This window comes from Tauraco erythrolophus, chromosome 2 (assembly GCF_009769465.1).
Source record: "Tauraco erythrolophus isolate bTauEry1 chromosome 2, bTauEry1.pri, whole genome shotgun sequence".
In the NCBI taxonomy this organism is placed as follows: Eukaryota; Metazoa; Chordata; class Aves; order Musophagiformes; family Musophagidae; genus Tauraco; species Tauraco erythrolophus.
Genome location: NC_141466.1, coordinates 6,303,113 through 6,315,222, shown reverse-complemented (window position 1 = coordinate 6,315,222; position 12,110 = coordinate 6,303,113). Strand labels below are relative to the sequence as shown.

The 12,110-nt window shown below is 42.6% G+C and overlaps 1 protein-coding gene across 1 annotated transcript in view; it reads left to right on the top strand.

Moving 5' to 3' along the window:
• Nucleotides 1-1,524: 1,524 nt before the first annotated feature.
• LOC104373336 (uncharacterized) overlaps nt 1,525-12,110 on the top strand; it is a 30,190-nt gene continuing 19,604 nt past the window's right edge. Inside the window, exons 1-4 of the mRNA XM_086632050.1 lie at nt 1,525-1,750; nt 6,181-6,300; nt 7,257-7,376; nt 8,423-8,542. Of these exons, the coding sequence (XP_086488176.1) occupies nt 1,525-1,750; nt 6,181-6,300; nt 7,257-7,376; nt 8,423-8,542 (586 nt within the window). The remainder of the gene's footprint in view (nt 1,751-6,180; nt 6,301-7,256; nt 7,377-8,422; nt 8,543-12,110) is intronic.

The following is a 12,110-nucleotide window of genomic DNA, read 5'->3' as shown; positions in this document are numbered from 1 at the left end:
GTAGCCAGAAAAATCAGTCTTGATTCTTCATAATGGATTGCATGTGCAGTAGAGGTCTCACACCTTTTGGCTTACAGGTGTAGGTGGGTTTATCTGTGCCACATGGTATCTGTGTGTAGGAAAATTACATCATGTGTAAGAGAAGAAGAACTAGCAGTAGCTGGACAGACCAGTGAGATTTGGGTGAGCCTGTTCATCAGTGTTTGGTGATGGGTGCAGAACAAAGGGTTGATTTTCAGAAATTATTTAAAGATCTATCACAGGCTAAAACTTAGAATCACAGAATGGTTTGGGTTGGAAGGGACCTCAAAGATCATCTAGTTCCAACCCCCCTGCCATGGGCAGGGAAACCCTCTGCTACACCAGGTTGCCCAAAGCCCCATCCAACCTGGCCTTGAACACTTCCAGGGATGGGGCAGCCACAGCTTCTCTGGGCAACCTGTTCCAGTGCCTCATTCTCTTACTTACCAATAAATGTGTCGAATGCAATGGTTAGAATAAATCCATCAAATCCATGGATGAAGAGAAGTTAATGGAATTTATCAACACTCAGCAGACCAGTACCTACTGGTTTCCTAATGAGAGTGATCTTGAATCAAACCAGATTTTACTGGGAACCTCAAGAACATTACAAATGTCACTCATACTACATTAATTAGACCAAGGTAATTTTTAAAACTGTTCAACCCAGGGTGGGCACATGCACCAAACTGGTGAATTAAGCAAAAGGATAGAGCAAAAGGAGAACTGCTCTTTTTCATTTTGCTTCCTTTTTCTACATGAAAACTCCAGATGATTTTTCCATCCTCCCGTTGCCAGCTTATCCAGCCCACTCTGCAGGATTTGTTTGACAGGAGGAAAACATAGTTCTAAAGGCATTTATTTACTCTTATTTTTTTTTCAGTTTTCTATTCTTGCTGATTCACAGTCTCAGTTGACTGCGTTATGAGCTGTTTGCCTAACAGGGCCTTTGTTCTCGTCTGTGCTTCAGCAAAAACTGGAAAAACCTGTTTGGTGCTCCCTTCTTTTTTTTTTTTTTTTTTTTGATCTTCCTCTCCTATTGGCAGCTGTAGTTTGTACACAGGCAGACAAGGTGGTGCCTGCCTTTCATGTGCAAAGCTGCCGTACAAAAACTGGGGTTGCTTTTTCCTTTATCCCAGACCTTTTCTAGTCTCCTGAAGGCTTTGGTGGATGCTTCAGGAGTTAAACTCTGTCTGTTCTTCACGAGATGTGTTTAGGTCATCATTTTTTTTTCCTTCAAGCAAAGGGAGGGTGTTCGAGTGTGGCTCCAGCACAGCCTTTTAAATAATATTTTGTAGGCTCCAGGAGAGCAGACGCCAGCCTTGTTGAGCAATGTAGCCTTTTGGATGGAGAAGCTTGTCTGCTTCACAGCAGCTGCACACGGTGTAGTGTTAACATCTGTAAGACAGGACATGCACTGAAGCAGTAAATTAGTTCAAAAAGCAGATAAGTTGAGAAGAAACTTTCCTTTTCCTCTTGCTTTGTGTTGCTGTTGGAACAAGAATGGGTCAGCTGTGCGGACGATGCATGCAGCTGCTGCGGGACTTCGTGGCCTTCGTTCAGAAGATGTCCTCCAACATACTGCACAGCATCAAGGAATGCTTAATTCTGATAAGTAAATGCTCCTGCTTAAAACAAAACAGCTCTAAAGCCAGGCAGCTGTACAAGCCCATCCTGCAGCCTCATGAGAGGGTGACAGCACAGGAGTTTCTGCAGCATATTGAAACAGGTAAGAGGGCTTGTTTTATTCTAAATTCTAAGAGAGTCCTTCTAGCAATTGAAGTTAATTTTTTGAAGTCAGTCACTGAGATAACAAAGCTGGAAACAGGCTGTACCACCACTGGATGCTACCTGAGTGCCGAGCTGTGAGCAGGTAAATCACAGTATGGTCCTGACTGAGTTGTGCACATCCATGTTGCTAGCTGCAGAACACCTGGACTTGCTGTGGGGGTGTCTGTGCTATACATGGGGAAGGTCAAAGTCACCCTGGGACAGGCGCCTTTGGGCTCCCAGGACTTCCTCAGATTCCAAGCAACTGGTCTGCCTAAGTGCTGTTGTGCAAACGTTTTAGACACAATCATGGGATTGTGCATGAATCAAAGTGGATCCATAACTCTTCATGTATCTCCTCTGCTTTACAGGCTACCTCACTAATTCCCCTGTCTACTTGTGATGTCCTCTCTATGCTGTCCTAGGATACAAAAATATCAATAGGAAAACTTTTTTTTAAATTTCACTCCTGCAATCACAGAATATCTTCTTGGATGAATGTATTTTGTCAGTCGTTGAACCTAAAATCATTCCTTGTCTCGAGCTTAGGCGGGGGCCATTGTTTTTTTTTGTTTTGCTTTGTCTCACAGCTAGTGGAGTATGTTGCTCTAAGTTTAGCAACCTGGGCTAAAGCTACTACACAAAATTCTGTAGTCTTCTACTTTTATTTGTATGAAGGGTGTGGAACACAAACTGCTATTTCTTTACTTGCCATTTTAAGGACATAAAACCATCTTGCGAGGGGGCCAGGAGAGGCATTTTTCCTTGGTGTGAAACAGTTAATGCTGTTTGAAATGATCTGTGGTGGAACAAACTTTGAAATAATTGCTCTGACGATGGTTGTTGGGAACTGCATGAATTAGCCTCAGCTGGTATTAGCTGGTGTCATTAAGCTATGAATGTGGGGGGTCCTGTGCTGCTGATGTGGTTCACTAATTGTTGCACATTAAGCACTGGCTTAATTCAATAAGTCCATGTCCAGAATAGGACCAGACCTTTCAGCTTGATGTACGTTGTGGATCTTCCAGGGTTGAACTTTTTCTTCCGAAGGCTAAAATGCTCCTGACTGTGTAAGAAAATGTCTTGGCAGTATCCCAGCTCAGTTCATCAGGCGCAACAAAGAGGTGGTTTGGAAAAGATGGTGAGGCCAGAATGGCCTTTTGCAGCACCCACTAGTGCTTCCTGAAAAGACTAAGTGTGTGTTTTCTTTAGAAAACCTTTCCTCTCTGAGATGAGCCTTCAAAAGGGTGGTCTGTCTTGGATCCTTGGGAACTGCGGTACAGCAGCAGTGAGCCTAGAGCTTCTGTGACAGCAGTGCACAGATTGCAATGTGTGCTCTCAGGGAAATCCCAATGTCCATGATAGAAGTTACACAGCCCCCAGGAAGAAGAACCAAGGTTAATTGTCTGAGTGGCCACATCCTGCTGCCAAGACAGATGGAGGCAGGGAAGCCTCACAAAGAGAACCAAGACACATACCTCTTACTTTAGTGCTCGGCTTTGTATTTTATTCTGAGATGGTAGTCCAGAAAGCCAACCGTATCCTGGGCTGCATCCAAAGAAGTGTGGCCAGCAGGTCGAGGGAGGTGATTCTGCCCCTCTGCTCCACTCTCATGAGACTCCACCTGCGTTCAGCTCTGGGGTCCCCAACATAAGAAGGACATGGAGCTGATGGAGCAAGTCCAGAGGAGGGCCATGAAGATGATCCGAGGGCTGGAGCACCTCTGCTATGAAGACAGGCTGAGAGAGTTGGGGCTGTTCAGCCTGGAGAAGAGAAGGCTCCGGGGTGATCTTATTGCAGCCTTCCAGTACTTAAAGGGGGCTACAGGAAAGCTGGAGAGGGACTTTTTACAAGGGCGTGTAGTGATAGGACAAGGGGCAATGGCTTTAAACTGAAAGAGGGGAGATTTAGATCAGATATAAGGAAGAAATTTTTCACTCAGAGGGTGGTGAGGCACTGGCACAGGTTGCCCAGAGAAGTTGTGTCTGCCTCATCCCTGGAAGTGTTCAAGGCCAGGTTGGATGAGGCTTTGGGCAACTTGATCTAGTAGAGGGGGATTGGAACTAGAGGATCTTTGAGGTCTCTTCCAACCCAAACCATTCTATGGTTCTATGGAGCAAGCCCATCCTCAGTTCTGGACAAATTATAATAAGCAGGGAGCCAACATTTGGACAGTTTGCGTGCAAGGAGAAACTTCATCGTTGATCATCATACTCAGTTGCTAGCTAGGGCAGCAAATGCTCGCTATTACAAGGAGGTGAAGATTTTGAGTGGCTTCTGCTTTATCACTCTCCCGAACAGAACCACACAGATATGTGGGAGATTCAGATGGTGTGTAAGGAACAGAATTAAACCACATGAAGAAATTATTGATTTTTCTCTAAAACCCTGCACACACTGGCTAAATCTTCCTTTTGTGTTTATTGTTAGTTGTTAAACAAAATTGATCTTTATATGAAGCAGTCCTTCTGTGAAGCCTACTTACCTAATCCTGAAGGCAGGAGTTGTTTATTCTGGACATGTCAGTAGCTTCTCATGGCTTGAGATATTGGCTGAGTGTTACACTGAGGCATGAAAGCTCACACCCCTCACATCCCTTGCATGTCTTTATCCCATGGGAGCTAGATCATGCTCACAGAGATATTCCAATCTTTAATTCATAGATTCATAGATTCATAGATTTCTAGGTTGGAAAAGACCTTAGAGATCATCGAGTCCAACCATCCCTAATCCCCATTAAACCATATCCTCAAGTAGATCATCCACCCTATTCTTAAACACATCCAGGGATGGGGACTCAACCACCTCCCTGGGCAGCCTATTCCAGTGGCTGACAACCCTTTCAGAGAAGAAATACTTCCTAACATCCAACCTGAATCTCCCCTGACTAAGCTTATGCCCATTTCCTCTTGTTCTATCACCCAACACTAATGTAAAGAGCCCTTCCCCTACCTCCCCACCATCTTTTCTCAAGTATTTATAGGCCGTAATCAGGTCTCCCCTCAGCCTCCTCTTCTCCAGGCTAAACAGCCCCAACTCCCTCAGCCGCTCCTCATAAGTTTTATTTTCCAGCCCCTTGACCAGTTTAGTCGCCCTTCTCTGGACTCGCTCCAGGAGCTCAATATCTCTCTTAAAGCGAGGGGCCCAAAACTGGACACAGTATTCCAGGTGCGGCCTCACCAGTGCCGAGTACAGGGGCAGGATCACTTCCCTATTCCTGCTGGTCACACTATTCTTGATACACGCCAGTATCCCATTGGCGTTTTTGGCCACCTGGGCACACTGCTGGCTCATATCAAGCCGGTAGTCAACCAACACCCCCAGGTCCTTCTCTGCCAGGCAGCTCCCCAGCCACTCCTCCCCGAGCCTATAGCGATGCTTGGGGTTTTTATACCCCAAGTGAAGGACTCTGCACTTGGCCTTATTAAAGCTCATGCCATTGGCCTCAGCGCAACGATCCAGTCTGTTCAGATCCCTCTGAAGGGCCTCCCTACCCTCGAGCAGATCGACACAGCCTCCCAGCTTGGTGTCATCCGCAAATTTACTGAGGGTACATTCAATTCCCTCATCCAGGTCATTGATAAAGATGTTAAACAGAACTGGACCCAGAACTGCACTGCTCTAATCTCGTCTGAAAATATCTTATAATTGTGTGCTCCAACAGCCAATTTATACTACATTGCCTTTTCAACTGTTTATACCATTGAACATTGGTTCAGTGGCCCTTTTTTTTTCCCTCTCTGCTGCTCTATTCCAGACATTATAAATACATTATACAGTAACCTACAGAAGCCATGCATGACTGCTATTGCTTTATGGCTATTGCTGAACATCTGGTTTATTCACAGGGGAACTATCATACTCAAAACCAGGTAGATTCGTGCTAGAAATTTGAGCCTGAGGCAAGCCCATTTGCAATCCATGTAGCTGTTCCCTGAAATCCTGTATTGTGATACCTGGGATAGGAAACACAGTGAACATAAAATGTAGTAAATTAAAATATATAGTCTTTCTATAACTCATAACTAAGAATATCATGTTCAGTAGATATGTTTTAACAAAGATCTTCTGTGATTTAGGAAAAGATTTTTTATGGAGAACAGGAACACCTGCGTTTGTATTGGATAGCATAAAAGCGTCTAAAGGTTGTAATTTATCTTGCTTTATCACTAGCTTCGTGAGCTTCACACGAAGCATTGCCAAAGACAGGTTATCAAGATTTGTTTATTGCTTCTGCTTATGGATACACGAATAAGGATAGATAAGCTCTATGGAGTTGTTGCAGGACAAAAATCCTATGTGTTTGGTTGGCTGTGAATTTTTATTTCTTGTTGTAAACTGACCCTTTTCAGGTATAATTGAGTCTGTGCTCACATTGTACATCTTTAGGTTTTGAAATGTCACCGCCGGGAAAGGACCCTGTGGAAGCCTTGAGGACCTTAGCCTTTTCAGAAAACCCGAGTTTACAGCAGTCTGCTGCCCTCTATTACTTGCATATGAGTCAGCACAGTAAGTTATCTCAGTGCATTAGAAAATTTTCACACAAGTATAAGCAAAATACTTTTTCCAACTTTGAAAATCCCCTTGATCCATTAATCAAAGTTGTGGGGTTTTTTTCTTTCATGCTGTGTTGTTTGCTAAGGAAAATGGAAATGCTGTCATCACTGTGTGGGCAGTCTTTTTGGGTTCTGCTATGAGGAGATATCTCTTATGATTATAAAAGACTGTCATTTATGTAATTATAGTACTTCCATGAAGCTCAGCAGAACCCAAGGTAGTTAGACTCAGTGTATAATGAGTCTCCTGAGAGCAACACAGTCAAAATATGGTGGAATTAAACGGACATAGTGATCGTTTAAGGTTTTATATTGTGTAATTTTTTGGAAGAAGACAAAGCTCTAGAGGCCAGATTGTAGTGGAAATTTAAGAAGGAAACATTCTTCTTTGTCCAAACTATTCTGTGGGAGCACTTGGCTCCTGATGTAATTTGTAAATGGTAAGAAGTCAGCCTAGATATGCTAAATAAGATTCCAGCAAGAGTGTGGGTCCTACAAAAAGGTGGAAATACCAGCGACAAGCAGGCTGTGATTGATTTATTTATTTGTTTGTTTTAAGTTTACTTCAAGGAGAATATTCTGGCACTTGGGCACTTGGCTTGATAGCTTTATCCCATGTATTTTATTTTTTTTTCTGGATAAAGAGTGCAGATAGCCACAACACGAGGACCTGCTATGAGGTGGAATGACTTGTTTGGTAGGGAGGCATATTGCACCCCTTCCCACAATGATCTTGAAGTACTCAATTATTCAAAACCTTTTCAGGAAACTTGCCTGTTTTGCTAGTAGCAATGGAATTTAAATGAAGGTATGCTATGTATGGTAGCACCTGAGGCTTAAGACCAACAAGAGAAACATGTGACTGTGGTGAACGATGAGACTCCTGAATATTTCCTTTCATTCCTGCAGTGAACATCCCCCTGCCTGTGGAGCATCTGGAACCCTTCTATGCCTTACTAAGGTCTGCTGACCTGCAGGTGCAGCAAATGTCTTCCTTGTCCCTTGTCAACTTCTTGCTGGAAGGAAATAGTAAGTCATTAACAACACATCTCTGTTCAGGTGAAAAAGTGTCTCTTCAGCCAGACTCAGACACAAGGAGGGTACGTCTACACTCCCAGGTCTACATAAATCCAGACTCCATATTTTGTGTTCCTGATAGGATAGGTGTGAGTCTCTTTCTACAAGCCACATAGATTCTGGTAGCACCAAGATGTATCAGATCTCTCCAGCTAGATTATATCATCTAGCAAGAGATCTTGGATCTATATGCAAAGGCCGATAAATTATTCCCAGGCTGATGTGGGAACAGCTATAATATTCTCATTCTTGGATCAAGAGGCCACCACTTACCCTTTCAAGCAACAGATACAGCTCTTAGAAATAAACCCTGCCTATGATACAGTGCTTATTTTCTTGTTATTTATTAACTGGACCTTGGTCTTAAATTGCTTGCAGATTTAAAAAAAAATATATTACAATGTTTAATATAATTCACTTTATTCTGTAGCTAGTAGGATCAATGTAACTGAGATAGGATTTGGGAGCAACAGATGAAAACTTCCCAATAAAGTTTATGTTGATAGACAGGGCATGAACACGCCACAACAGGTATTCCATCACACTATCCCATAACACCAGAAGACAAGGTCAGTCTTCAATGAAGGCAACTGTTTTCTGTTCTTTTTTTTTAAAGGTCTTGCTGCAAATAATATCATGTCACTATTTACAAGTGAAAAAAAATATTTAAAGGGTAGACTTCAGAAGAAAAAGAGGGGAGGGGCTAAGTAAGTTGTAAACCTACTGGAAAGCTGCAGTTACACTTTCCAAAATGATCCTTACATCTGAAAACAGAATTGCCAGCAGAAATATTTGGGACCTTCTGAATCTCTTACACTCTTTCATGAGTCTGAAGAGGAATCAAGCCAACCTAGCTAGGGACTGTGAGTGCCTTTCAGGCTGTTTTGCATAATCATAACACAGACCTCTGAAGTCGTCAAAGGAAGACACATTGTTTTCACAAAGGCATTAACTGTTTACTTTTCTTTTTGTCCATTTTTTCTTGAATTTGTGAATAGTTGACAAAGAATTAGTTGTCCAAATGGGTTTACTTGAGCCAATTCTGGATCTGCTTGAGTCGGAGGATCCCACTGTCCAGTGTAATTCCTGTGCCTGCACCATGACTTTGGCTGTTTCAGGTAAGCATGCCGTTCTTTTGCTTTATCCTCTGCAGTGAGGTCATTCAACTCTTATGTCATGTTTCAAGGTGAAACTACCTCTTGGTGATTGGTATAAGAGTCACAAGATGCAGCAGCAAATTTTGGTATTCCCATGTCATAAATTCAACCTCTTGAGATCCCAGTTAAGATCTTTTTCTCAGTGTTTCTGACCTTCATTCTCTTATGATTACAAACCTCCTTCTGATTTCCAACCTAAATATATTTATGACCAGCTATCTTAATTAGTGCCTACATCGGCTTTTGCTTCAGTCGTTCTCCCTTTCTGATGTCTATGCTGATGGGGCTCCTTCATTTTCCTAGACTGAAAAAGCCAAGCTCATTTAAGACTCCTCTTGTAAGTGAGGCTCTCCATTCATCCTCGTAATCCTTCTGGGCGTAAATGATATGTTCCAGAAATGGAATATGGCAATTGCCTCTGCTGTTTTGTTATACCACAGCCCTCAGCCATTGTTACAGTACCAAGATGTACATAAATGCTGCAGGAGTTCCGTTTTGAATTCCTCTCTTCTGAAAGAGAGCTCAGCAGAAATGTGCAGTATTTCAGCTGGGGTCTCACGTGTGTCTTTTATTGTGTTATCCAGGGAAATATGTTTTGTGGTACGTCTCATGATAACACTTGCTTTTTTTTGTGATTGCATCATGGTGATGTTGTCCTGCAGCTGACTTAATCACTTAGTCTTTCTCCTCCTCTGCTGATATTTCCAGCAGACACCAATTAATTGTCTGCAACAAATGTTTCCAAATGCGTATCCATGCATTTTGTGCTATAAGGTTTCATTCCATTTCTGTTGCTTCAGTCTTCTAACTTGTTTGTTACTTGTAAAATATTCCAGTCCTCCACGGCATTGACAGTGCTGCACTCACCTCTTTCTATTAACTTTCCGGTTCAAAAGCAACAGACCAGTTCCTGTGGAATTCTGCTTGTAGTCTCCTTCCAGGTAGTCATTCCCGTTCAGCAAAACTTGCTGCCAGCTTGCTTTTAGTCAGTTCCTTATCCACCATAAGTAATGCACTACTTGCATTTATCACCATCTTCTCGTGCTTTACTATGCATATTTCATATCATGATACAGATATTTTCCTGGCATCCAGGCAGATAACTTTTCTTTTGGCAACTGTGGTTGAGCTTGTCAGGTTAGTCTGGCTTATTTTACCTTTTGCAAATTGTGTGATTCTACTATACAAATTGTGTAAAGTCCTGTGTAAAAGCCATGAATAATATGTATTTCCCTTCCCCTGGTGCAGCTTCCCTCTCCAGTATGATGGGAAGTTGCAATCAGATCTCCCAGAAGGCTGGGAGAAGCGTGGCGAAAGTGTTACTTCCTCACTTAAGTATTTATGTGGCAAAGGGAGAGTAGATAAACAGGATGCAACAACATGAAAGCGCTGATTTGCATTTTATCCCATCTTTTTTTATCTGCAGGTTTTAAAATATTTTTCCCTTTGAAACTTTGAAGTTTTGCATATTATTATGGTCAGGTGAAGAACTCTGTGTATTACATTACTCTGTGTGGAATGCAAATTGTCTCATTTAGATGTCTAAATTAGGCATGGCATCACTAAAATTTTAGGTGCTTGGCACTAGGAGGGCTTTCTTTGTGTATGGTCAGTGGAGTTATGCACCTGAAGATCTACAGAGGGATCCTTTCACCTGTTTTAAGCAGCGCACAGCGAAAGTGACTCCTCTGGGCTCCTAAGGGTGTTCCTTAGTCCTGAAGGCACTCTGGCCCTCCTAGATGTCTCTGTCTCTAACCCAGAGTATAGGGAACCTTCAGCCACTACAGATCCAATCCACCTTCATTCTCTGTTGAGGGTGGTCACCTAATGCCATTGCACACTTCCCTAAGCGTCGTGTACTCCTGAGCACAAGTACTTCAAATTAAGCACTGGAGGAGCTTTCCAACTAGATAGGACAGCATGTGCTGAACAGAGGTAGGCAGTCCTGCAACTGCATAGGCCTGGCATTTAGAACAGTTTTGAGGATCTCTGTCTCAGTTTAGCTAGCGTTTAGATGGACTGGATCCATTTATTTCTTTTTCAGACTATGTTTAGCTACCATAGCAATGACACTAAAGCAAGAGACAATTCTCTAGAATTCATTTTAATTTTAGCTTGCAGACTGATATCTTAAAGGGCCTACTTGAGAAAAGTATACTGTTCAACCATGTCCTTCAAGTAAGCCATTTATGCTTCAGAGTGATTTAAAAAAGATAAATATGGAAGCACAATCAAATTAGGAAGATCCTTTAGATAGCTTTAAGGTGGCTAAAATTCTAAACCCAAGAATGGTGATGTGTCTTAGTTCTGCTGCAATAAGCATGCAAGACTGTGTACAGAGTGAAGCTGGTTAGCAGTGTGGCTGCCAGTGATACATAAGCTGGGTTGTCTGGTACTTACGTGCTGCAATAGGTAGCTAAAAATAAAAACGACAAACAAACCCATCCAGAGGAAAAGGATTTGAAGGCCAGTTTGTGTCAACAGTAGCATTTGTCCACACAGCAAGAGGACACGTGCATTTGCAGTTATCTGCAGCTTTTCAATCTGTGGGTGAAAGTAATCAGTTCTGGGATAAGAACTCTTCTCCGAGTACATAGGAACAGAACTAAACGTTCACAGCAAGGGTTTAGGGAGGCCTGAACACCTGTATTAAGCTCAAGGAGGAGGAGGAACTGAGTGCAGAGCACGTTCAAAGTTGTAGCAACAGGAGAATTTTCAAGCACGCAAATAGCAGAGAGTGGAAAGAAAGAATTTATAAATGCAGGTTTCAAGGTGAGTTTTTCAAACGCAGCTTGAGTAAATGTTACTGATTTTCTCACTTTAGAGTAGCATCTGAATATAATTCCCTTCTAAGAGGCATCAGTGATCGCAGTGTTATCAGTGGAGGGACTGCATTACTTAGAAGAACAGGTGGTCCAGGAGAGAAGCATAATCTAGCCTGCCACATCTCTTGTGGAGGTGGTAGTAGAGTTACACATCTTAGAGAGATATCTCCATCCATTCTGACATAAGCTGATGAAACTGATAGTGTTCAGCCACATTATCTGACCAAAACTAGAATGAGAATGAAGAGAAGGACAACAGGAAATGCCGTATTTAGAAATAAATCCAGCAAACTCACGATAATGGGCACTAACAGACTGCAGAGGAGAACTTGTCAGCTAGTGAATGACTCAAGGGAAAAGAGAAAAAAAAAAGTTTTTTTAATTTTGGTCACTGAGGTTTCCATTGTGTGGGTATCTGTTCTGGTGTCTCCACTCCCCTGTGAGGAGAGCAGACACTCCAGTCCTTCCCAGGCAGGAGTGGGGTGCTTGGGTCTCCATGTGCCACCTCCCTCCAAAGCAGCCTGTAAGAGCTCATCCTGCCACTGTGGGCTTCCAGGGTTGACCACCACCTCTGATCTCTCCAGCAGAAAAAGCATTTGAGCAGTCATAGATGTGAAGCCTTTCCAAATCAAGCCAGTTATGTTTCTCTAAGGAAAAAAAAACACCTTTGAAACACCCAATGGCTCATATTCTGTCATATTTTG